Source organism: Thamnophis sirtalis, unplaced genomic scaffold (genome assembly GCF_051295495.1).
Source record: "Thamnophis sirtalis isolate CommonGarterSnake01/CBP01778 unplaced genomic scaffold, rThaSir2_p1.2 scaffold_15, whole genome shotgun sequence".
In the NCBI taxonomy this organism is placed as follows: Eukaryota; Metazoa; Chordata; class Lepidosauria; order Squamata; family Natricidae; genus Thamnophis; species Thamnophis sirtalis.
Window position 1 is genome coordinate 34,423,770 of NW_028261395.1, and position 27,727 is coordinate 34,451,496.

Below are 27,727 nucleotides of genomic sequence, written 5' to 3' on the forward strand. Positions count from 1 at the left end.
CTTGCATGCTCAAATGCAAAAGGGGAAACGTTTCTCCTTTCGTTTTGTTCTGCTTTTAGTTTGTTTTGCTATCTCTCTGCCAGCGAAAACAGAGCTTGGGGGGTGGGGGCAGTGCCCCCGAACTCTGCTCTTGTTGGCAGAGGGCTGCCGGAGGCTGCTGCCACTGCCAACGGTGCTCCATTTTCACTGGCAGAGACTGGTCCTATGCGGTTTTCAGGGCGGCTCCATGGACCAGATCTAATCACACTTGTTTAATAGATTTGCAGTCCTTTTATACAAATAAAATAATTTACTTAAAACTTGTAGAGGGAAAAAACAGAAAAATGCCACTTCTTCACATCCCAGCGAAGCCAATAGGAACAGATATTTAGACTGGCGGTACATGGCTCTCCTGCCTGATATTGCTATCAGTATTGTTCACACCCTAATCCTTTTGTAATAGCATAAACCTGAATGTGATTCACGCTAGTTCAGAAGGTACAGATGTGCATTACGATGACCATCAAAATTTGTTATGATGAAGACTGTATCTAGGCATATGAAAAACAACAATATATCCCCTTTACTTGTGTGTGTAGAAGTAACCATCTGTATGCAAATCTTTCCCAGATCTGAATAATTCTGTGTTCTGGGGTCTGTTAATTAAAGCTGCAGTTCTTACCCACTTTCCTGGAATAAGTGCAAGATCTGATTCGTTTATAATATCATGGGATGCTAATGAATGAATGAAGGAAGCAAAGCTTTCACTTAGAATTCTGCAGGTTTTAGGGGGTGGAAACTGTTCGGGGAGGATTACCCAAGCCTTTGCCTAATTAATGGATAGATGCTTTGTCTCGATCTTATGCAACACACAATGAAAGAGAAGTTTTGAAGCAATTGGCTTTGATGACAACTTGTAACTATAGAAACATTGGCATGTAAGTGGCAAGTCGGGGTACAAGGCATTTGAAAGAGGGACTTTGTACTACAATGAGCCCGTGAATAAAGCTTCTCTCCTTGAGTCATTAAAACAATTGTGCCTTTTGAAAAGATGGTTCAATTGTTTCAAAAATCCGATATCTACCAGGTTCCTTTAGAACAGGATTTCCCTAGCTTGGCGACTTTAAGGGACATGGACTTCAATCCCCAGAACTCCCATTCCCATTGTGAGTAAAAGCCATCACTCCCTGAATCCTAGCTTCTGAACCAGTGACCCACAGGACAGTCGGTGTGCCCGATAATTGGGGAGCATTGAGATGGGGTGGGTTTCAAAAATGTTTACTACCGGTTTGGTGGGCGTGGCTAGATGGGGGCATGTGACTGAGTGGGCATGGCCAACTTGACATCACTCATGCACAGTCACATGACCCCCTCACCAAGCCATGGCCACTGAAATGGTGACGAAAAGTTTTGACGAGGTGGGGGGGGGGGTGCGCTCCAGTCTCACTGGAGCTAAGGGAGCATCTGCAAACTACCTAGTAAGAAAAAATAGTTTTTGTCCTCCCCGGCACCCAAGAACATTCTGCAGGCTTCAGCAGGGCTGGGGGAAGGCAAAAATGCCCCCATTTTTGCAAAAAATGGACCAAAATTGGCCCGTTTTTTTGCAAGAGTGCTTCTGGAGGCTGGGGGAAGGCAAAAATATCTCCATTTTGGGCCAAAAATGTCCCATTTTTTGCAAAAATGAGGGCATTTTTGCCTCCCCCCAGCCCTGTTGAAGTCTGCAGAATGCTTCTGGAGGCTGGGGGGCAAAAATGACTTCTCTGGGACTCTTTCCAATGGCACTTCGGAGAACTGGGGATGTACTTCCCTCTCTCAAGTCTTTTGGGGTTTCCCCCCCCCTCCAGGCAGGTCACACACTGGTCCAAGAGCCCTTGCCCACCAGCTCTAGGGAGTGGTGCTCATCTCCATTTCAAAGCCAAAGAAACAGCGCTGTCCGAAGACGTCTCCGTGGTCATGTGGCTGGTATGACTAAATGCCAAAGGTGCACAGAATACTGTTACCTTCCCAACAAAGGTCATCCCCATTTTTCTACTTGCATATTTATGTGCTTTCAAATATATAGTATACTGCAGCGTAATCCATAAGGGACACTTTAAATACCCTTCCTTGGTAGTCTTAGGAATCTGTTACTTTATTGATGAATGCAAATATAATTCTCATTTTTCTGCTGGAGTGTGTGCATTCAGTCTAAAGTAATTATGAAACCTATGGCAAAATGGTTAACATGACATTTGGGATGGAAAAAAAGGACACACAGATTAACCAAATTCATGTGTAATGTATTTCTGGTTCCTTTAACAGACCATTCCAAAAACTCTCAACACATCATTGTTTGAAATAAAAGAAGAAGAAAAAAATTACACACCAACACTCTGACATTCAGAACCTTAATTAGTCACTCTGTTTGATTGCTGAAATATTTTTTGTAAGCCAGCAAAATGAAAACATGGCTTCAGGTTTCTTTTTCGGGAAATATGACAACACGGAGTAATGCTGAACAGATTTATGGAGCTTCCTGAAGTTTATCACACAGCTATTGTGTGTGAGATCAAATGAAACATCGTAGAATCATCTTAGCTGCATTCAGTTGGTAGTCATCACTCCCTGCTATCATCAGGGTGGCAGGAGAACACATTGATCCAGTCGAGAACCTGTTATATAGAGCCTTGTTGACCCTACTGATGGAACATGGCACCATGATTATTGCAATTCTAGCTTTAAGCTTATATCCCAGGGCCTCCCACAGCTTTTATTTTGAAACACTTTATATCTGAAAAACAAAATTAAGAGAGTGAGTCAAATCTTTGAGCGTCTGGTCCTGAGAGCCTTCATCCCTGGAGCTAGGCTCTTCAGGACTGCCAGAACAAAGGGATGTCTTATCTTGATCAGACTGACTCTGGAACAGGCGGTGGCCTGGCATTGGTGACCCTGCCCTCTTCTCTTTTCTTGTCCTTTAGTCTGTACTCCTCCTTCAGGAGTCTGTGTAGGCCCAGGACCCCTTGGAGGGCTACACCAGTGACGCCACTTCTAGTCATAACTCCGTGATCTCCAGTGGGCTCTCCATGATCACTTCTCTCATCTTGTGCATAGGGGTGGATTTGGCAGACTCTGTACGAGCATTTCTGTCACTGTAGGACCCACCTTCAGCAGTCAGTGTCTCTAAGGAGCGAGCTAGTATTTTCTGGTCATCCTCAGGAAGGCTGTTGAGGTCCGAGGTGAGGAGTGTGCCTGTGCTACCATGGACCACATGGATGCCATCAGGTCCCTTGAGCTCAATAGGCTGCTGATGCCGAAAGCGAAGACTCCCTTGACTAGGGCTCCTTGGTTCTTCCTCCTCCTCATCCAGATCATTCTGTATCAGCTAGGAAAAAAACAACCCAGGATGGAAATCAACATATTGTCAACTCCCAACGTTGTCATAGTGAGAGAAGGGGGGGGAGTGCATTCCATGCATACTGTCAGCTGAAGTCGGATCTCAGATTACTGCAGCAGGCTTGGGAGGGGTGCACCTCATTGGGGAATGTGATTTATGACACAGACTTAGGGGAGGGAAGGAACAGGGTTAAATTCAGCTATAGGTCAAAGTTTATACCTGACTGTGAAAAGATCTTGCTTACGATGCTCCTAATAGATGACTAGTTTTGTATTGAAACTTGACTCGATACTGATGAATCAATTAGGACATTTTTAGGAAACCTTACACATCATGTATTTTGCTTTTTCTCAAGCTGATTTTTCCACTGTTTTCAATACTACCTTTCCGCATGAATCAGAATAGGCTCCTGCTGGAACTATTTCTGAAAATCCTCGTTATATCTAGAACCTAAGATGTGCCTCCCATTAATACACATGCAAATGTGAATGTCTTTCCCCAAGCTATTTTGCAAAGCAACAATCATTAGATCCCCCTTTTCTTTTTCAAACCGACGTACTATATGCTGTTAATACCATAAACTTACCGGCAAATAGTTTAGAACTGACATGAATAAAATGCATCAATGAGATCTATTAAAGATGTTTGGCCCTGTTTTTTTATGAGCACGTGTTTCTTAAATCTTAATAGGCAAGAGAACTTTGTTTCTATAAAAGTATTTTATAACAGTGTTAAAGAACCTGCACCTCACCTCTCTATCTGATGCTAGGCCTGAACATCATAAACAAACCAGATATTCTGACCTGGGCTTCACAAAATCAGGAGGCAGATTCCTTATTCCAACAAAACCCCTTTTTATTAAGTTAATGTGAATTCCTCTCATTCACATCCAGCAAAGTCCTGGCAAACAGTCTTTCAAGGGTGAATTTACAACCACAGACCTTATCAGGCTTGGAGAGCTGCCAGGCTGATATATTGCAAATGCTAGGCTGTACAAGAAAATACTTAGCATTGGTAATCTGTTCTGCCACGTGAATCAGCAAGAGCTAAAAAAACAAGGGAATATAGGGACAGGGAACAACAGGACGGGAGGGAGGAGCCAACCAGAGTTGGTATTTGCCGGTTCTCCAAACTACTCAAAATTTCTGCTACTGGTTTGCCTGAACCGATCCGAACCGGCTAAAGACCATCTCTGAATGGGACATAGTCTCTCTATCCTTTATCGAGATTCCAGGTTTGTATGTTGCCATCCCACCAAATAACTATTCTATCTATTTTGGGCTACGTTTTCCCTAATCCTTTGTCACAACTGACTAGGATTGTTGGCTAATGAGATCTAAAATACATGAACATCAGCAGGTTGCATAAATCTCTGGGAAAGACAGGCTACATATTCACTCAACTGAGATCTAAAAGGAATTTGTTTTTGTCTAATTTGGTTTCTTCTTAATTTTTTGGCAGACAAAAACCCTAGATAGTGTGGTAACCAATGGTATCAAAACACACACAAAACCTCAAGGAAAATAACATTTCACCTGTTCAAATTAAGAGTGTAAAGAACTCTGGTCTTCAATAGAGTAGAAATAACCAAAGTTAATATTTGGCAAACCTTTGCTCTTGGAAACTTAGAACTCCAGAGAAAACTAGCACCATATAATAGGTCCAGAAGGATTCAGCTCTGAAAGAGAAGACACTCCAACCCAGTGGGCACTGCAAACGTTTTCTTGAAGCCCATGCACACACAGATTCTACCTCAGAGACTGAGGACTGGTCCCCATGGCTGGTGGTGGCTTTATGCACCATCCGCTCAGCAAGCAGTCGTTTCAGCCGCATGTAGTCGTCCAAGACTACCTTTAAAAGAGACGCCTGGAGGGAGGGAAGGAATGGGCAATGGGAGACATTATACTGAACTCATTTGGACTGAACCTGAAATTAACCGGCCTTGGGAACCCTCATGAGAAGTTCCTCTAAAGCAGGGGTGAAATCAACTTACCTTCGCTACCAGTTCACAAATGTGAGCACGCCCGTTACCTCCACGCATGCACGGGACCTTCTGTGCATGCGCAGAGCGTCAAAAATGGGATATGATGACATCCGGGTGGATGGGCGGAGCTTCCCGCCCGCCACCGCTACCAGTTCGCCCGAACCAAATAGAACTGGCTGAACTGCACCACTGTTCTAATGCCCAATGGATATTTTCCCTCCTATTTTTTTTTCAAATAGTGGAAACAATTATCTGAAGACCACCTCAGATTTGGAAGCAATGCTTTGTGCCTGCATTAAATAGGATTCTGGATGGATATTCGAAAGTTATGCACTAAATATATGCCAAAGAGTCAATTTATTTTTTAAAAAATATTCTTTTCCTGTCACTTTTTAAGCAAAAATTGTTTGCAGCCTACATAGCAACAGATGATATTTGCTGGAAAGCTGCAGATTACGATGTCAAGGACATTGATGGCATAGATACCCACCTTGATAGGCCCTTCTCTCATGATCTGGCCTAGCTTTGCAATATTATCGTACTCCTGAATAGCTGCCCTCAGATAGCGATCTTCTTCTGGCTTGGAAGCTGAAGGGCCTCGCCCGAAGGTTCCCTAAAAAGAAGAAACTTAGAAGAACTTCTGTGGCCTCAACAGGCCCGAAGGAAATGGATTTTTCGCAGAAATTCTATTCAATTCTGTATCTGTTAGAAACTTTTCCATGTAAATCATTTTTGCTTTCTAGTGGCGAACTCTCTTGGTCAAACTTAATTATTAAGGATACCTGCAGCAAGTTGAATAAAATTACATAAAAATAAAGGAGGTGCTGGGTTCCCCAGCAAATACAGCAATATATTACCTCACAGTCAACTTTTATTATTTCCAACCTTAGCAATTTGAAGTAGATCTAAAGCTACCACCCTAGTTTTAAGCCAAAAAAACCCTTCTGCTTCGGTTACCAGGATTTAGGCTTACAGAAATTGTAACAAATATCCTGACATAACAGGATAGTGAAGTTTGACATGGAAAGGCACAAAATCATAGCATAATTGTAAAAAAAAAACATTTGTTTACTATCCATTTTGACTTTCTGCAGCAAGTAGAATTTTTTTTAAAGCCTGAAATGTGCAAAATAACACCTTAATGAAAGAATTTCCCCTTCTGTAGTTGTCTTCAATGAGTTACACAAGCACAAAACAATTGGGGGGTTCATGGTGATATCACACATTGCTCCTCCTTGTTCCCCACAGGTATTCATGATCACATTAATCCAATTTCCCCTTACTATCAGGGGTGGGCTGCTGGGGGGTTCGAAAGGGTTCGGGTGATCCTCTAGCTAGGATTCTGCCCAATTTGGTGAACTCATTAATGCCATCCCTGGCTGGCCCCGCCCATCTTGCCCCTCCCAGGAATCTCCACGCAGCCCGTTCATCATGCCAGGTAAGTGCAGGGCCTGCACGGAGGCTCAGGGAGGGGGCTAAATGGGCCTATTGGAGGTTCCAGAAGTCCAGAAATGGGCCTGTTTCCAGCCTCCAGAAGGCTTCCGGAATCTGGGGGAAGCAGTTTTTGCCCTCCCAGAGGCTCGAACAAAGCCTCCGGAGCCTGGGGAGGGCGAACCCATCCTCCCCCCCCGCCATGGTGCAGGAGGCTGATTAGGCCATGCCCGCCATGCCCATGCCCACCTAGCAACAGGGCAGTGAACCCATTGCTGCAATTTTTGAAGCCCACCCCTGCCTACTATTGCTACTTTTGACAGAGTTAGGCGATTAGGCTGGCGGTTTTTAAAACCCTGATACTAAGCAGCTATCATCTCACATGGGTCCTGGTGGGACTATTCCATAAGTCTGTGATTTCACTCAGGTTCTCAGGTAGGTCATCTTCATGTTCAGCTTGTGCTGCCAATTCCAGATTTCTGCAGAATGGGTCCAGCCACACAGGGTTTGCTCTGTCAGGGATAGATGAAGCCTAGAATGAAACTGTGGTCAACTTTGAAACTGTGGTTTAGAAGAACACAGCAGTAAAACGGGGTTTTGAAAGAGAATAAACAAATATATGTAGAGATACATAAAGAGAATTGGTGTGTCTAGTGAAAAAAAGAACTAGGGGGTGGCATGATAGCAGTGTTCCAATATGTGAGGAGCAGCCACAAAGAAGAGGGAGTCATGCTATTTTCCAAAGCACCAGAAGGTAAGATTAGAAACAATGGATGAAACTAATCAAGGAAATTGGAATTCAGGAGAAATTTCCTAACAGTGAGAACAATTAACCAGTGGAAAGGTTTGCCTTCAGAAGTTGTGGGTGCTTCATCACTGGAGGTTTTTAAGAAGAGAATGGACATCTCTATGGAGATTCTAAATCATCGAGGTCATGGTTGTCCCAAAGATGCTTTTTCAAGAGGCAACTGGACTTTCTGGTTTTTCTTTGAAGATTTTTCTTGGATGAGAAGTGAAACGTCTTCAAAGAATAACCAGAAGATCCAGTTGCCCCTTGGAAAAGGAGCTTTGGGACAAGAGAATGGACAGCTACTTGTCTGAAATGGTATAGGGTCTCCTGCTTCAGCAGGGGGTTGGACTAGAAGACTTCCAAGGTCCCTTCCAACTCTGTTATTTTGTTATACAGTTTAGTATTAAAAGTACATGAAAATGTACTGTATATATGGGGGTGGGGCAGTGGTGGGATTCAAAAAGTTTTACTACTGGTTCTGTGGGTGTGGCTTGGTGGGCATGTCAGGGGAAGGATACTGCTAAATCTCCATTCCCTCCTGATCAGCTGGGACTTGGGAGGCAGAGAATAGATGGGGATGGGGCCAACCAGAGGTGGTATTTAGTGGTTCTCCGAACTACTCAAAATTTCCGCTATCGGTTCTCCAGAACTGGTGAGAACCTGCTGAATATCACCTCTGGGGTGGGGAGAGGGACAGAGACAGTGATGGGTTTATACCGGTTTTACTACCGGTTCGTGCGTGCGCGACGCTTCTGCGCGGAGCCTCCCACCGTCACCACTACCAGTTTGACTGAACTGGGCTGAACTGGGAGCAACCCACCTCTGGACAGATTGATTTTTGAGAACAATCTTAAATATGGCAAGTCACTTGACATATGTTTCATTTCTTTGGCTGGAAGATTTACTGTGGGTAGTATTACCAAATACCTGCCATGGTGGCTTATGTTACAGATGAAATTGGAAAAATAGTAGCTTAATGATCTACAATCAAAGGTAGGGTTTTCTCAACAAATTCAAAATTATTATTTGCAAAATGTTCTGCTTCAATCCCTTTTCAAACAGGGCAAGCTACACAATTAATGGACCCCTAAATTTAATGGGGATTCAGGACTCTGGCAGCTGATTGTACTAATGAGAACAAGAGTCATATCTTCCAACTGGGTCTTTCTTTCCCAGAGTATTCATGAAGGAGGCATTACTTTAACTGGGAATGGATTCCGTTCCATGACACCTGAATCTCCAATCATATCATTCATAAAATAGTCCTGTGTGAGATCTTTAAATCTTGTCCAGACATGAAAAAGTAACCTGATAAGTTTTTAGTTGAATTTATTTCTATGTGATATGTCTAAGGTTAGAACTAAATTGGGCCCCTTGTTTCTGAAATCTGAACTTACCCATCAAAGGAATATTTGTTTGTGTTTGGCATATCCATGATGTCCATGAAATCTCGGTTACCTGCAAAACAGAATGTGTTGAATTTGCCAAGCATAATTTATGTCAATTAGTTTAGGGTGTTGTCTCTTTTAATATGGCCTTTCTGGAGTATGATTTTAAAAGTAGATTCATATCACTGAAAATTTACCAGTGAATCTTTTTCCCGCCAGTTCTTAGAATGTCAAAGAAAATTTTACAGATTGACATTACTTCCAAACTAACAGTTTAATCTGAAATGTGCAACTTTAGTCCACCTAGGTGATATTAGTGCCAATTGTTAAATTCTTGTGTTTTCTCTATTGTTTATCCAATAAATATGAAAACATCGACAAAGAATAAAAATAATAATAATACAGGGAACAGAAACTAAGCAAGCAATTATTAAATAGTTATGCAAGGCACCTGGACAGAAGAATAGGGTTGGAAATTAGAAATATGAAGTTATGAATCTTTACAGTGGATTTCTGATGAATAGAATCTAATTCTGTGTTAGCCTTTTGAAGGATAAGTATTACTGGATATATCAGCACTTTATACATTGCTGTGAACATTCTTTACTTAACTTACCTTCTAATTAATGTTGAAAAAAAATGCTTAATAAATCTTAAGAGACATACAGTGTGGGAGCCTTTTATTAGTCGGCGTTATGAATTATGACATCCAACGATTAGCATTTCCCCCCATAATGAAAAATACAAAATTTGAATATTGTTTACCTGCGGAACCAGCGACAATTGCTTTCAATTTTCTTTTGTGTCTGCAAAAAAAATTAAAAGTAGTAATCAACTGGTATGGGCAAGAATATAAATATCATATTTCTTCGTAAGCTTTAAATGAATTCGATCAGGCTTCTCACCCACTGCTCTCTTCCCAAATAGAAAAAAACAAAACTTTTGTTACTAGTAGGCAGATTTTTTAGTTAAGACTGTCCTTATTTACTTATTGGTTTATTTAGAAGATGTGTATCTTATTATACACAACTCATGGTGGTCTATATCATGTTTCTTCCCCCTATTTTGCCCACAACAGTAGTTCTTTGAGATGGGCTGAGTTGAGGGGGAACAATTGGCCCAAAGTCACTCAAATAGTTTCTGTGCTTAAGAAGACGAGAATTCATGGTGTCCCAGTTTAGTCCCAGTCTAGTACCTCAGCTCCTGAAAAAGCCACCATTTTAAAATCATGGGTAGATCAACACAACATCTGCAGATTTTCTCCAGCTGCACAAACTTTATCCAGCTACGGTAATGACCTTGTTTCAGAGAGCCGTAACTAAAGCTATCACCTTTTGTAGGCTTCAATCTTATTTAGCCTTTTATTTGGTAAAAGACTTGGATAGTATTCGTGACTAGAATACTAAAAACTACTATTTCAAGGTTATAGGGTTAAAACAAGCAACTCTAAATAGCTTTACTCAAGAATGTCCTGAAAACATGATTAAAAACATGGGCACAATTCAATAATTGTGGTTCCTCCTATTGGTTATGTGAAATGTGGCCGCCATATTGATTTTCTTACAATACCCAACAGACAGTCCTGGCTTTACTCTGAGAACACTTAATTTGTTCTTCTGTTATTATCGTTACTACTACTACTACTACTACTATTATTATTATTAATTATTATTATTATTATTTTATGGTGTCATTTGACTAGGGTATTTGAAATATTCTGCCATCCAGGGACAGATGGCTACTCACGCAGTTCTGTAGTACCAATTCATGAGGATGAACAACATGGCTGCCAGGAAGAGGAGAATAGCCAGAATGATTATTGCCATCTAGAAATGACAAGAAACAGGGGGGGAAAAACAAAAAACAAAAAACAAAGCAAACCATTGTAGTGGGGAGTGGAATTTCTAGAAAAATTCTTGGCCATCAAACTTCACCTGCCTTATGGCCCTGACTGGAGGGTATCATACTTCCAAGATGTGCTCATGTTCAAGGCACTGAGGGAAAGAGAAACATAATGTATGGCCAATTAATCATTTGGTGCCAGATTCCATTAATCTATGTGAATTGCTTCATCTAACCGTCTTCTCTCCTTGACTGTCTACTGGAATACAAATGCGGTTAGACCTGCAGGTATAAATGTTTCATGTATAAAGATGATACCTCATATCTATATCTACCTACTTATATCTATATCTACCTATCTATATCTATATCTAGATCATCCATATCAGTGGTTCCCAAACTTGGCAACTTTAAGACTTGTGGACTTCAACTCCCAGAATTCTCCAGCCAGAACCACTGATCTATATCTATATCATCTCTCTCTCTCTCTTTCCCTCTCTCTCCCTCTCTCTCTCTCTCTCTCTTTCTCTCTCTCTCTCTCAAATTCATGGCCGTCTTAACAGCATTATGGGCTTCGGGCAAAGCAGTGTACTGGGGCCCCTATGACAACTACTCACAGGAATAAAAATGTAAATGGTTACTAAAATTAAACATATATTTATTTTATTGGCACTTCCAACAAAATCGGTGTTGGTATGGGGTGCCCATCAGGCCCATGCATTAAAATAGCCCTACTTTTATTAGCTTTCATTAGCATTCAAAGCTGTATATTTTCTAGCTTCTTCACCTTAAAGATATGAGACTTTTAGGACACTAGTAATACAATAATGCAATTACCTCAATATTGTTTCTGAAATTTCGATGGAGGATACAGTTTGGGTTCATTATAGTAATTGACCAGCATGTTTATCTTTATGCTATTATAACTATATCATTGTTATAAACTTTACCGGGATGAAAGGGTGAAACATAGGGCAATAACCAAGATACCTCAAATGGGCTAACTTATACAATCTTTCCAAAATCCGGGATTCATGACTTCTGAGAGAATGAAATTTGGAGAGATTGTGGCTACTTCAGTGCTACTGATGGGGACTGGGCTGCTGCTTGAGTTATGGGACCTTCAGTTTTAACCTTCTGTAACAATATCCCAGTCAGCCTCCCCTGTCTAGGAGCAGCTACTTACCTGCTTGCTGAAAAGGGAAGGGAATGGAGGGAAAAAGGGAATGGCAGAACGATAGGGAAGGAGATGGGGGAGGAAGGAGAAGGGAGGGAAGAAAGGGTGGGAAGAAGATTTTCAATGATTTCTGCCAACTTCCTATAAGGAAACTCATTGGGGAAGCTGGCAGGAAATCAGAAGTTGCTCCTGCTCCTACTGTTTTTTTGCCCACCCATAATCATTCTGTTTCTATGGTTAGGTCAGAGCTGGGTTCCTACCGGTTCGGACCCGTTTGGCTGAACTGGTAGTGGTTTGCAAGCCTGGGTCACTGGAACCGGCCTGCCACACCTCCGAACCGGTTTCCTGATCAGCGGGGCATGCTTCCCCCCCCATTTTTTAATGTTCTGCATATGTGCAGACCTATTTATGGGCAAATAAATAGTGAGCACGAGCGCGCAAAATTGCGCATGCACCGAACTGGCAGTAATGCCGGCAGCAACCCACCCCTGGCTTAGGTCAGGAAATATCTCTGAAATGATGACCCAACAGGGCATAGATTGTTTAGTAAAAGTCTAAAATGATAAAGTACCAAGGAAATTACGAACCCAAGGGAAAGTTAAAATAGAGGAATCAGTGAGTTTACCATGTTTGAAACCCTTAATTATCTTTTTAACCCCTGGTTTTAATTGCTGCCAGGTAAAGTCTAGCACTAGTTGTGATAAATAGTTTCTTATGTGAGAGTAGAAAACAAAGAATAAAAAAGTTCATTATGATGTATAGAACATGTCATTAAAGGAAGAATGGAAGTTTCTCAACTATAATGGGCCTACAATATAGTCAAAAAGTATCTGGAACATCTGGAAGTGAATTATGCTTAAGATGTAAAAGAAGGTAGCCTCAAACTTACCTGAAGTGTTGACAAGTCCTCTGAAGCTCGAGTTGTGATGGCTGGTTGAACATCTAAAACATTGTAATTTCGGAAAAGATTTTTTAGCTGTTCTTTATTCTCATCAATCATCTGTATGACTCTGAAAAGATGATTAAACATGTCTTAATTTTTACCATTAATTAAGGCTAATAAAATAAAGCGTTTATTACACAAACGATTAATCATCTCCTCCCTGTATACTCTATATGCCCTATATTAGGGGTGAAATTCAGCAGGTTCTGGAGAACCGGTGATAGAAATTTTGAGTAATTCAGAGAAACAGCAAATACCACATCTCTGGCTGGCCCCAAAGTGGGATGGGAATGGAGATTTTGCAATATCCTTCCCCTGGAGTGGGGTGGGAATGGAGATTTTGCAGTATTCCTTCCCTTGCCACGCCCACCAAGCCATGCCCACAGAACTGGTAGTAAAAAAAATGGAATTTCACCACCCTATATGTATACTTTATAACAGGAATGGGCAACTATGGCTCCTTTATGACCTATGGACTTCAACTCCCACAGTTCCATGGTTGGCTCAGGAATTCTGGGATCTGAAGTCCACAGGTCATAAAGGGGCCATAGTTGCCCATCCCTGTTCTATAAGGTTCAAGACAATAGGCTTCAAAAGCATTTTATTAAGTTGTAAAAGAGAAAAATAGAGTGAATAATCAATGTGTTATTTGGTTTGATTTGCCATCTATAATCAGCAAGGGAATTTAGAGTCAGCTAAATTCAAGAGGTTTTGTGCATAGTATTAACAACCATAATAGCAGTAATGAGTTTTGAAAATAGCTGTCTCATCTGAAAAGTGATTCCATTAAATGTTTCTTACAATCAGAAGAGGCTGCCTATATTGGCGCAAGATCAAATAATTCGGGATCTGTTTATCAAGGTATATCAAGTTAGAATGCTTACCTTTCTACATCAAGTATCCTGTTGGTCTCCCGGTTTACCACATGGATCAGCAATTCTGTCTGGGCAAAATTCACACGGCCTTTTTTATCAACATGGAACTACAGGATGAAGAGGGGAAAAAAACTCAGACAATTGGCAAAGGTTTTGTTTTCCTTTAGCTCAAGGATCAAAAGCACAAATTATTACCGTGTTTCCCTGAAAATAAGACAGGGTCTTATTTTCTTTTGACCTCCGAAATAAGTGCATGGCCTTATTTTCAGGGAGGGGAGGCCTTATTATTTTTGAGGTGCAGGAGACAGCGAGCGTGGTCATCTTATGGCTGCTGCTGTGTTGCAATATTTTCAGGGGGGGCTTATTTCAGCACATGTGCTCAAAAAGCCCAATTGGGCTTATTATTCGGAGAGGTCTTATTTTGGGGAAAACAGGGTAGAAAATTCATATGTTCCATTAACATGAAACATACCTGCACATCATCTGTATTGACAATGGCCCCTGTTATGTTGGACAACAGGCTGATGAATTCCTCCTCAAACTGCCGTACTTTATCGGGGATCTCATTGATTATGATCTTTACCCGTTGGTCATCTCTCAGGATGTAAATTCCCACAACTGTAGTGTCATTGTGGCCAGCCAGATCAGAAGCCATGACATCCACCACAAAGTAGCCAGGGTTGTAAGCAGTGAACAGATCAAATGTTCGAAGAATTCCATCTAGGTTACCTTTAAGAAGAGTCAACAACAGACTCCAAGTTTAGAATTTGCCAAGATATTTGGACTCAATACTTCTAAGAGCAAGAAATATTTTCAAAGAAGGGTGAAAGATAAAGCATACAATCTTGCAATTGCATTTTAAAATAATGACATCTAAAGAGAGCTGGTAGTTATACATGAAACAATAAGAAATTAGCTGCTGCATTCTAAAATTAATTGAACATAAGTTCTTACCTTTGTCCAACCAAAATATATTTTAAACAAATGTGAAACAGAAGGACAAGTTTTGGAGGCTCTGTTTGGATGACCTTTTTAGCCAGGTCAAGTAAATTCATAGCAGGTGGACTTGTGCAACACTGAAAACTTGTTCTGACCTTGGTAAAAATCTTGAAAAAAATCAAATCTTGATTTTGGGACTAAAAATCACATGCTTAGTCCCAAAAATCCTTTTTTTATTTAAATGGCTGTGAATTATGTTCATTCACAGCCCGTAATGATTCACAACCAGCCTGTGAAGAGTCCGACAGAAGTCTGCCACAATATTTCAGGGTAAGGCTGATAAGCACCCACCTTTATCTCCCTTGAAACGATGCCGGAGACCTAATTGCCAATTAGTTTTGCAAGGCCAAACGGAGCACAGAGTCAAACGGAGCTTCAGAGTTTAAACCAACCAGAACGAACAAAAGTTGCTTCCTGCAAAACTCACATCCATTTGCTCCTCTTTTATGTCTTATGAGAGGGGCCAATCATCTCCAAGCCTTATTCCCAAGTTTCACCTTTTGTCTTAACTGTTCTTGCCTTCTGGCAGCTCTGCACCCTGTGAATAGGGTCCCCCTGTTCCTCTGCCTTGCTGATGTCAGATTCCGGAGACAGCACATAACTGGCCCCCTCTCTGCCTCCGATGCAGAGCCCTTGTCCGAGCCTTCCCCATACTCCAGGACTGGCCTATGTTGCTCCCCAACCTCCTCACTGTCTGACTCTCCTGCCAGCTCTGCAGGCCGCCAGTGAACCACAACAAAACTTGGTTAGTGTCAGCCTTGGTCTGATTGATGTTTTATCATCTTGTATAAACTTGGCCTATTTGGTTACTATTTAAGCATTGTGTGAGCATAGTAAATAGGTATATCCATTAACCAGATTAACTCTTGGGAAATATGAATGCTGAAAATATTGCTTTCATCCCCTTTACTTAGAGTTTGGATAATTTTATGTTTTGAAAGAAACCTTTAACAATTCAGTGTGACTTCAACAAAGATGCACCAAACCCACATTTATTTGTTAGGTTGATACCCAGTTTTTCCTTCAGGAGTTCTAGACTTCAATTTTATCATAATATCACAGCTAAATAAGATCAAGTAAGCTGAGAAACAGTGATTGGTTCAAAGTTAGCAGTTGAATTTCCTTATCTCAATGCAACATCATATTGAAACTTCTCTGGTTCCCATCAAACACCCAAAATAGATCCTAATGCCTCTCATGCAAGATGTGCTCTATATGACAACTGTGTTAACTCTTCATCTGAAATATTAGTATGAAACAGCCGCTGAGGTCTCAGGAAGCTTCGAAATAGATACAGGTAGTCTTTGCCTTACAACAGTTTGTTTAGTGAGTGTCCAAAGTTACAACAGCACTGAAAAAGGTGACGTATGACTGTTTTTCACAACCATGAGCAGCTTCATGGTTACATGCTAAAAATTCAGATGTTTGGCAACTGGTTCATATCTATGACAGTCGCAGTGTCCCCCGGGGACATGTGATTGCCTTTTTCAACCTTCTGTCAAGCAAAGTCAATGGGGAAATCAGATTCACATAATAACAGTGTTACTAACTTAAAAACTGCAAGGATTCACTTTAAGAGCTGTGGATAGAAAGGTTGTAAAATGGGGCAAAACTCACCTAACAACTGTCTCACGTAGCAACAGAAATTTTAGGGTCACTTGTGGTCGCAGGTTGAGGACTATCTGTAGTTGACTGAATGGTCATGCTTCTGTTAACATCCTATGTCTGGGCAAGTGACGTTTATGCATGCAACATTCAGGAATGTAACCTAAACTATTCAGTTGATATCTGAGCAACTCACTGCCAACCTTACCAATGCTGAAAATGTTGGCCACCTCGTCAGAATCATTTGACTGTTGTTTGATGTACCGAATTCCCAGAATGCTGTACAAGACTAGGCTGTTGTTCCCAATATCAGCATCCAGCGCTACAAGTTTGATCAGCTCCGAACCCACTTTTGCATCGGTCGCAACCCCTAGCAGAAGAAGGAAATTAAACAACAAAGACCAACAGATCACTTTTGGAAGGACACTGCAAAATCCCCATTCCCTCCTGATCAGCTGGGACTCGGGAGGTAGAGAACAGATGCTGGCAGGGCCAGTCAGAGGTGGTATTTACCAGTTTTCCGAACTATTAAAAATTTCCGCTACCGGTTCTCCAGAACTGGTCAGAACCTGCTGAGTTTCACCCCTGCTGCACAAGGTAACTCAGAAAACGTCAGTTTTGAGACCATTTTTCTGGCCACATTGAAGTGAACTTCTCTATACCTGCTGTGTATTCCGATTTTGTGAAGCGGGGAGACTGATCATTAATGTCAGACAGAAAAATCCGGACATCTTGTAAGGTGTCATCAGTGCTGAGATCCATAGCCTGGAGTCTGGCTGCTCGGCGACCTTGAGGAGGGTTCCAGTTTCGATTGCTGGAAGCTTTGACGATGATGGAATAGAAACTTTGTTTCTCTCGGTCCAAGTCCCGAAGAACCTGCAGTTTCCCTTCCCGACTCAGTTGGAAATTGTTCTCTCTGTTACCAGCTGAAGGAAGAGAAGCACTAGTCAGGTTGCCTTTAGGCTGTTTGTTTTCTAAAATAGGCTTTCACTTTGGGGTGGTAATTAGACTGCAATAAAAATCTAAGCAAGAACTATGTTTAACCAAGCACGTCTCCCAAGACTGGATCAAGGAGTGTGGCAGGCAAAGTGTTAGGGTTATGTTTCTATTGCTCTCCCTGGTCTATCATTTTTTTCATGTAAAATTTTCCATTGTTTTTAATATTTTAATATTTGAGTTGTTACGGGGTGGGGTGTTTTATAATAATAATAAGAGTTGGAAGGGACCTTGGAGGTTTTCTAGTCTAACCCCCTGCTTAGGCAGGAAACCCTAAACCACTTCAGACAAATGATTATCCAACATCTTCTTAAAAACTTCCAGCATTGGAGCATTCACAACTTCTGGAGGCAAATTGTTATACTGATTAATTGTTCTGTCAGGAAATTTCTCCTTAGGTCTAAGTTGCTTCTCTCCTTGATTAGCTTCCACCCATTGCTTCTTGTCCCGCCCTCAGGTGCTTTGAGGAATAGCTTGACTCCCTCTTCTTTGTGGCAACCCCTGAGATATTGGAACACTGCTATCATGTCTCCCATAGTCCTTCTTTTCATTAAACCAGACATACCCAGTTCCTGCAATTGTTCTTCATATGTTTTAGCCTCCAGTTCCCTAATCATCTTGGTTGCTCTTCTCTGCACTCTTTCTAGAGCCTCCACATCTTTTTTACATCATGGCGACCAAAACTGCATGCAGTATTCCGAGTTTGGCCTTATCAAGCCATGATAAAGTGGTATTAGCGCTTCACGTGATCTTGATTCTATCTCTCTGTTTATGCAGCCTAGAACTGTGTTGGCTTTTTTGGCAGCTGCTGCACACTGCTGGCTCATATTTAAATGGTTGTCCACTAGGACTCCAAAATCCCTTTCACAGTTACTACTATTGAGCAAGGTACCACATATACTGTACCTGTGCATTTTCTTGCCTAAATGTAGAACCTTACTCTTCACCATTGAATTTCATTTTATTAGATAGTGCCCAATGTTCAAGTTTGTCAAGATCCTTCTGTATCTTAAGCCTGTCTTCTGGAGTGTTGGCTATTCCTGCCAGTTTGGTGTCATCTGCACATTTGATGAGTTCTCCATTAAATTTGCAGGTGATTTAATTTGAAAAGAGAAACAGGAAGGAAGGAAGGAAGGAAGGAAGGAAGGAAGGAAGGAATTCAAGTATGTTTTTTTTTTACTTATCCCTGCTACCCATTGTTATGGGTTGGCCCAACTAAATAAAATTAAATTGTTGAGGAGAAATGATTGTATTTATTTTTGGAAATGAAACATTGAGTCATTTGTGAATTCTGCCCCTAAGAAGCCATCTGGATGTACACTGATCAGTTAATGACTGATGGATCACAACACTACCCCTTCTTTAACTTAAGCAATTATTTTTACAAAGTGCATTAAAGGCAAAATGGATATTATAGGTGACAAAGATGTTATGGAGTGTAGTGTTAAACTATCCAAAGGAGGAGGATGAGAAGAACTGAAATCTACCTGCAATGTAGTAATACACAATAGCATTGGTGCCCTCGTCAGCATCCATTGCGCCACTGACATTCCCCACCACGGTGCCCGGCCGTGAGTGTTCAGGCACAGAAAGAACTTGGTAAAGGGGGCTCCCTTTCTGCAGGAGCAAAACAAACAACCAAAAAACAGAGAGGGGGGAATATGAAGCAACAGCTTTTTAAAAAATCATGTGAGATAGAAAAACAAATGCATTACTAAACATTATATGAATTATGGTCATGAGAATAAAAAAGGCCTCCCTACTCATAAGCAATATAAATTTCAATGAAGTTACTTCATTAGCTAGTATAGATATATTGGTTTACTTCGCTAGTTGTTGCTGACTATAAGGGGCAATGCTCATTGCCATTTCAAGGTCATTGAGCCAGCACAGCCTGAAGACATTTACGTGGTCATGTAGCCAGTGTAACATCAAGAAACAATGGTACCTTCCCATCAAAATGGTACCTATTTACCTACTCACATTTGCATGCTTTTGAATTGCTAGGTTGGCAGGAGCTGGGACGAGAACGGGAACTCACATGGTGCTTGGGTCTCGAACCTGGGCTTCTCACCCATAGGTATATAGTAAATGATATAATATATATATATATAATATGATATAATATAATCAGTGGTGAAATTTTAATTTTTTCCCTCCGGTTCTGTGGGCATGGCTTAGTGGGCGTAGGTCATGTGACTGGGTGGGCATGGCCAACTTAAAAAAATTTTAAAGCATTTTTTAACTAAAGCTAAAAAAAGTTTTAAAAAGTAAAAAAAAAAGTTCCAACGATAAGCTGTGTGACAATTTTTACTTTTTTACAGCATTTTTTACTACCAGTTTGGGTGAACTGGCCCAAACCGATAGCATTTCATCACTGGATATAATTAATATAATAATATAATATAATATAACATAATATAACATAATATAATATAATAATATAATAATATAATGATATAATGATATAATGATATAATGATATAATGATATAATGATATAATGATATAATGATATAATGATATAATAATATAATAATATAATAATATAATAATATAATAATATAATAATATAATAATATAATAATAAATATAATATAATATAATATAACATAACATTATATTATAATATAAATATATGATATAATATAATATTATAAAACAATATGAAATAATATAATGAAATAATAATATATTATGAAATAATATGAAATAATAATATATTATGAAATAATCTAATCTAATCTAATATGAAATAATCTAATCTAATTAATCTAATCTAACATAACATCATAACATAACATAACATACTATTGCTGTAATATAATACTATAATATAATAGATTGCTGGGAGAGGAAGCTTAAGTTTTATCTTCATTCTCTTGGGGTCCTGTTATTACTATTAATTGTTCTTAGGTTTATATTCTGCCTTTATGTTCAGGAATTCAAGGTGCTAATAGATCAGGGGTCCACAACTTCCAGTCTGTGGACTGGCACTGTGTGACAGCATGCCAGAAACAGGGCCCCGTAAATAAACAAAGTCATCTAGAACCCAAATCTGTCTAGTTTTATCCTTGCAATCCTAAACCTAAAAACTGAGCCTCATCTCTTACTTTTTTAGTTATCTTTGTCTGAGACCAGACAAAAACTTCCTTTCGGCCACTGACCAATAAAAATGCCTTCAGTAGAACAAACAAAACAAAGTAAACTTCTAACATCAATGGCTACTGGCAATTTTTGTAAGTGAAGTTTACAAAAGTTAGAAAAGCAAGTTTGCAAATGTTTAATTTCTTTTGGCTTTTACGAAACATCGTTTGTACATAGTTATTCAATTTGGTTTTAAGTTCTACCTGCATTCCAGGCAAAAATATTTATTTATTTATTTGCTTAGCAAATATATTTGCTGCCCATCTTGTGGTTCAAGTCAACTCTTGATGTGCAGTACATAATAAAATTTAGTGATATACTGTAATAAGGCTTCATTTTATACTATTATCTTTATGCAGACTATTTTCTTATTATTGTGCTCAAAAATAGATTTTTTTAAAAAAACTTCTGTTTAATTTAAGAACTTGGAAATAGTCAAAACGTGACAACAAAACTTCCTCTATAATTAATTTAGTGAATAAAAATATTTTCCCCAAATGATTCTGTTTCTAAATGTAAGTGACTTTCAGTAAATGTTAATGCAATGTGCATGTTGGTTGAAACAAGGACAGCTACTTATTTTAAAATCTTTCTTAAAGGAACTTGTTCTAGTTTGGATCCTAATCTAGATACAAGAACAGTTTTTTCCTGAACGCCATCACTCTGCTAAACAAATAATTCCCTCAACACTATAAAACTATTCACTAAGGCTGCATTTCTATTAATCTTGTCATCATTCCTATCACCCGTCTCCTCCCACGTATGATGATATGAGTGTAACTTTATTGCTTGTATCCTTACAATTTATATTGATTGTTTCCTAGTATGATTTGATTGCTTATTTGTACTTATGACTATCATTAAGTGTTGTATCTTATGATTAGTGATGGATGTATCTTTTCTTTTTATGAACACTGAGAGCTTATGCACCAAAGACAATAACACTTGCCAATAAAGAATTCTGTTCTGTTCTGTTCTGTTCTATTCTATTCTATTCTATTCTATTCTAATCTGTCCCAGGTCCAGTGAAGTTCAGAAGGGAAGAGGTAGACCTGCTTACAGGTGGCTTCAGGAAGACAGGTTCATTGTCGTCAATATCATCCAGCGCTACCTGGAGGGGTTGCATCGTCTCATAGGGTGGTTGACCTTGATCACATGCCACAATGATTAACTACGGGAAAAACACATGAAAGACTAGTTATGTAATGGGCTTGTCGGTGGCAAAGGCAGAAGCAGCAAATAGAGGCAATTAAGTTCTTTTATTGGCTATATCTGTGATGGCGAACCTATGACACACATGCCTGAAATGGCACGCAGAGGCATGTTGCCTGGCATGTGCAGTGTCACCCATTCTTCTTCCGGGTTTCTGGCGCGCATGAGCATGCGACGATCAGCTGGCCTTCACATGTGCAGCAGTGCCAGAAACTGAAGAGCTGGTCTTCTGTTTTTTTGGCTTGCGCATGCATGCCAGCCAGCTGATCATTGTGCGTGCATATGGGCTGGAAACCAGAAGTGCGCTCGCCGGAAACTGGAAGTGCGTGCCGAAAACTGGAAGTTTATTTCCCAGTGCGCATGCCCCCTGGGCAGCTCCTCTTCCAGGTTGCGTCCCCGATCAGCAGGCGCACACATGCACGCATGCTCTCCCTTTTCAGCACTTGGTGAAAGTCACTGGGCTACACCATAAACACAAAATTAGAGCGTTTTCTAGCTAAAAAAGAGAAAAATAAACAGATTTTTATTTATTTAACTAATCTATTAATAATTAACTTCCCCTTTTATTTAACTTGTGTTTAATCTTTTGTATGGTGCAAAACTATCTTAAAGAATATCTTGATTGCCTAAGAAAAATGATTCCTTAGCTTTGTAAGAAAGGAATTTGAGTGGTGAAAAGTAGTAACAGAGCAGAGAAAATAAAACTGTTCTCTCCTAGGTGTCAGGGTTCCAAGTAATACATCAATTGCAAGCAAGAACTCTGAGGCAGGTGAATTCCTCAAATAATAGCTTTATAAGAAATATCAAATTGGCACATATCTGGTGAAAACCAACTCTGAGAAGCCCCTTGGTTTTCACCTAATTAAAAGTAAAAGTTTTCTCCTCAAACAGCCAGTCACATGGCTCAATCATGGCAGCCTCCGCAGGTCTGGTGACATCACTCCTCCTTCCTCTGGCCAGGTGTGAGAACGTCCTTGGTTCCCAGGAAAAGTATTTTATCTTGACTACACAACCCCAGTTATCTTCAATCCCCCCTCCCTATCCCTCGCTCCAGTGTGGCAATACTGAAGCTCCAAGATGGCTTTGGCTAGGTCAGCTTCAAGGATGACACTAGGTCAGAAAAGAACTGAGCAGGAAGGTGCTGACTTTATTCTTTCAACCCCCATGTTCAACTCTTCTGCAGTGCTTGAAAAGAAGGGGAACCCTCATTAATTTCTTGGTCCTCTGAAATGTCCCAACTGTGGTTGCATCTGACTTGCTAGTTGATGAATGTGGTAAGCTCCTCTAACCATACATTATTTCAGAACTACACTAGGTAAGAAAAAGGTTCCCCCACACATGGGTGCTAGTTGTGCCAGACTGTAGGGAGCAGTGTTCATCTCCATTTCAAAGCCAAAGAGCCAGTGTTGTCTGAAGACATCTCCATGTCTGGCATGATTAAACATCGAAGGTGCATGGAGCGCTGTTATCTTCCCACAAAAGTGGTCCCTATTTTTCTACTTGCATTTTTTACGTGCTTTCAAACTGCTAGGTTGGCAGAAGCTGGGACAAGTAATGGGAGATAGCAATAGCAATAGCAGTAGACTTATATACCGTTTCATAGGGCTTTCAGCCCTCTCTAAGCGGTTTACAGAGTCAGCATATTGCCCCCAACAACAATCCGGGTCCTCATTTTACCCACCTTGGAAGGATGGAAGGCTGAGTCAACCCTGAGCCGGTGAGATTTGAACCGCTGAACTGCTGATCTAGCAGTCAGCTGAAGTAGCCTGCAGTGCTGCATTTAACCACCGCGCCACCTCGGAGATCACTCCGTTACTTGGTGCTAGGGATTCAAACCACTGAACTGCTGACTTTCTGATCGACAAGCTCAGCGTCTTAGCCACTGAGCCACCGCATCCCTCTAAAACTACACTACCACTTCTCAAATTTAGTTCTGGCATTTCAAGCCTGCTATTCTAATCTGTCAGTTCTGAGAAACGTCTGAGCAACGTAAGACAAAGCATTCTACCCCTGGCTGGTAAAGACAAATCATCATGTGCGTATTTTATGAAAGTTGCAATATTCCAGCTTTGTGACTTACACTGTACGCGGCTTGCTTCTCCCGGTCCAGTCTCATTGCTGTCTGAATGAGCCCACTGTTTGCGTCAATGGTAAAGTATTCCCAATCCTTATTTCCAGCACCAGTTTTGAGAAGGGTGTACTGCACAGCTCCATTGAGGTCCTCATCCTTGTCAGTAGCATATACCTCATACACATTGGATCGTAAGGGGATTTCCTGTTTATAGATACAAGGATCATGTATAGAGAAAAAGCTGTTTAAAATGCAGACCACTTCAGGGGAACATGGGAAAATCACATCTCCTATGCAACCACTGCATGCAGATCTGAAAATTCCAAGTCACAAACTTTCAAATGTCATCACAACATGGATCGTGGCTTTAATCAATCAAAGTTTTCCCATTAACCTTCTGAATAAGACACAGAAATAGAAGAATACCTTACTAGCCTTACTTGTACCCGTGGATTCTCTGCTCATGGTAAAAAAAATACCAGTCAGTTTTGGCCAGTAGACCAACCAATGCAACCAAAGACCAGTTCTAAGCTATACATTTCAGAATCACTAGTTTTAGAGACTACCTTGAAAGCCAACACATTGTCGCCTGCATCCCACCAAGTAAGATGATATTTATAGTGTATTTACAAGCTGGGTTTCAGGTTAATTGGAATGCAGACTCACATATTTGGCCTTCTGATGATTCTGAGAACTTGCCACAATGGAGACTCCATCAGTTCAAAACTCACTAATCATAGTGCTGCATAAATACATATGTTCCTACAAGTGAAGAGATTAATAACTGAAAGTAATGTGTTAACCAGTTCTAACACACGTTGAGGTGCAATATTAGCTAAAATTGAACACTTCATATTGTATTTCTCTTGATAGAGCAGTATCTTGCTTTTGACTTCAGAGTCATCTGATTATCTTGAAAGGAACACACCATGTACCTTCTAGGTGATGAGAACATGCATGGGCTAAAATTAGGCAATTACCATATTTTTCGGAGTATAAGACACATTGGAGTATATGACAGACCAAGATTTTGAAGAGGCAAATTAAAAAAAACAGTTTTTGCACTCTGGAGACCTCCCCAAAACGGCCAATTTTTCGCAAAAACAGGCCCGGTTTTTGTAAAATAGGGGGGGGGGGCATGCATAGTCTTTAGGAGGCTTGTAGAGTGCTCCTGTGGGCTGGGGGCTGGGGGGGGAAACAAGCAAAAAATGGCCAGTTTTTCACTCATGTTTGCCCTTCTCAGCCCCAGGAGCACTCTGGAAGCCTCCTAAAGGCTATGCATGGCCATTTTTGCAAAGGGAGAGGGGTTTTGCGAGGCCTAAAAAGCTGTATTCAGCATATAAGACGCACCCAGACTTTCACCCTCTTTTTTGGGGGAAAAAGGTGCGCCTTATACTCCCAAAAATATGGTAGGTTTTGGTTGTACTTGTGGTGCACCAGCCCAAATGTGCCAGAACTGACTGGTACTTATTGTAAAACTAAGAGAATGGATGGGACGGATGAGCTGATCTGAATACGGAGATCTAATCTTGTGGAGGAGCAGCATATGCAGGAAAGTGAAGATATGGATTTAATTGTGAATGTAAGGACTAAAATATAGAATTGCGGTCCTCTTGGTTGGCCTGGGTGCCTACAAAAGTAGGAATCTGCAGGTTTAGAGATTGTGGCATGACACACTCTACTAAATGGTGATGATGGAAGTACAAAGCAACAGTTTTGGGAAAATTTGGGGAGCATATTGAATGAATGTGAGGGGGTGGGAAATTGTACCAATAGGTCACATCTATGTATGGGTGAGAACTCGAAGAGAGTATGCTGAAAAATCACTCAAAATATTTAGCAATACCATTCTTGGGGAGAAATGGGAATTGTAACTGGTGGGTAGAAAAAGACCTACTTGTTATTAAGCATAAGGCAATTCATGTATACACATTAAAAAAAAGAATAAACTAAGAAGCATGATTAATTGGATTATGTTGAAAGACTGAGAGAATTAGTGAAGGATGCAAGGCTGGTGAGAGATTCTGAATGCAATCCAGACTACAGGCTGGTGATGTCAAGGAAGGAATTTAGGGTATAATAAGAAAGAAGTCAGAATGAAAGAAGAGAAGGTGGAAAAAGAGAAATATGTGTGTGCTATGTCAGAAAACAGACTGTTTTGGAAATGGAAATAGAAAATGGAAACAAGGAAAGATAACATGGAATCTGGTTGGGACAGACAGAGTGAAAATAATAACATTACAAAGTGTCATAGAAATAGGTGAAGCTACCCTAATAATAAGTATGAAAAAGAATTAGGCTGTGGAAGAGGGAAAAACTGCAAATATGAATAGTCTGCAAACAGGAGGATGAGAGAAAGATATTGTAAATTGTCAATGTAGAGAAAAGGTTAGTTGCCAGAAGGACGCCAATGTTGTGGAATGGTTTCCCAAGATATATCAGACTAGGTCCCTTCCTGAAGATTTTTCACCTGGAAGGTAAAAGCCAAATTATTTCAGAGAGCATTCCGATCTTCTGCTTTTCCACATTTTGTTATTTCTGCCTTTGTGTAGTAGTAGCGGTTGAATTATTGGGCTACGATTTTATGATGCTGATTTAATTTTTTAAGCTGAACTGTATTACATACGTATGTTTCAATTAATTGCTCCTAACTTGGAAGCTGTTGAGAATCAATTGTGATGTAACATGAGAGCTAGGGTAGCTAGATGAATAATAAAAATTAAGAAAAATGATGAAAATGCAGATGAACATGATGTAACTGGAGAACTATTAAAACATGGATATTGTTTATGTGGGGTGTGACTGTATAACTTGTCAGAGGTGTGCATGGAGTTTGATATGGCTGACAGTTTGAACTAGTTGTTCCCTTATGTAGCGGGAAAGAGAATAGAATAGAAAAACTAAAATAAGATGACAATGAAGATTTCAGTCATCCAGGTAAAGTTGTCTGAAGGTTGATTCATGACAACTGGACTTTCTTTTTGTTAGTTTGAGAGGTTTAACTAACTGGCTCTAACCGATGAAGCTGCTTGGATGAGTAGCGAAACATCTCACACTAACAAGAAAAACAAGTCTACTTGCCATGAATCAACCTTCATGCAAGAAGATGAGCTTGTGAGGTGTGTCTGGAAAGGTGTTTAGCAGAATTCTAACGGAAAGAATTTAAGAGCTGACGGTGAACAGCAGCTGAGATGTACAGAATGACTTTATCCCACGCAACGGTATGCAGAATAGACTTTTGCCCTTCTGTAGAGCACTGAGAATTATTTTGAATGTGAGAAAGAAAAGTTATTATACGTTTATTGATTTAAATCAGTGTTTCTCAACCTTGGCAACTTTAAGATGTCCCGACTTCAACTCCCAGAATTCCCCAGCCAGCGAATGCTGGCTGGGGAATTCTGGGAGTTGAAGTCCGGACATCTTAAAGTTGCCAAGGTTGAGAAACACTGATTTAAAGAAATTATATCATGAGGTGAATGGGGTCAATTACGCAGTGTTTTACATGAATATGAAATTGAAGATTGATTGCTTAGTGCAAAGAAGAATAATATCTGGTGGAAGTAAAGCATTTATAATGAAATGTTTAGTGAATGATTCAACACTCAGCAGGGAGTAAAGGGAAGGATATGTGATATTCCCGTGAATATATTTTGGAATAAATGTAAAAAAGAATGTTTCTGGTGATATTAGAGGTAGGGATATAAAAGAGTGTGCATTTTCATATGAAGACATGCTGTACTTGATTTCCAACAAATGTTAAACAGATTGGAAAAGAAATAGACTAAAGATCAAGGTAGTTGCATTTGACTGCCAAACTAGTGAATTAACTGCAAGCTAACTGGTACTTGGTACAATAGAAGAAAAATGAATGGAGGCATTGGAAGATGTGCATGTATTGGCAGAAAGATAATGTTTA

General features: G+C 40.2%; 1 protein-coding gene across 1 annotated transcript in view; it reads right to left on the reverse strand.

Annotated features, from left to right (window-relative positions):
- Positions 1–2,347: 2,347 nt before the first annotated feature.
- Positions 2,348–27,727, reverse strand: part of LOC106543541 (cadherin-23) — a 41,442-nt gene continuing 16,062 nt past the window's right edge. The window contains exons 12-25 of the mRNA XM_087702427.1: positions 23,821–24,015; positions 21,589–21,699; positions 18,870–18,999; positions 17,049–17,312; positions 16,595–16,756; positions 14,255–14,511; positions 13,792–13,889; positions 12,854–12,974; positions 10,692–10,771; positions 9,711–9,751; positions 8,955–9,015; positions 7,150–7,279; positions 5,827–5,949; positions 2,348–3,340 (exon numbers count right to left, since the gene is read on the reverse strand). Coding sequence (XP_087558553.1) covers positions 3,011–3,340; positions 5,827–5,949; positions 7,150–7,279; positions 8,955–9,015; positions 9,711–9,751; positions 10,692–10,771; positions 12,854–12,974; positions 13,792–13,889; positions 14,255–14,511; positions 16,595–16,756; positions 17,049–17,312; positions 18,870–18,999; positions 21,589–21,699; positions 23,821–24,015 — 2,103 coding nt within the window. The 3' untranslated portion in view covers positions 2,348–3,010. The remainder of the gene's footprint in view (positions 3,341–5,826; positions 5,950–7,149; positions 7,280–8,954; positions 9,016–9,710; positions 9,752–10,691; positions 10,772–12,853; positions 12,975–13,791; positions 13,890–14,254; positions 14,512–16,594; positions 16,757–17,048; positions 17,313–18,869; positions 19,000–21,588; positions 21,700–23,820; positions 24,016–27,727) is intronic.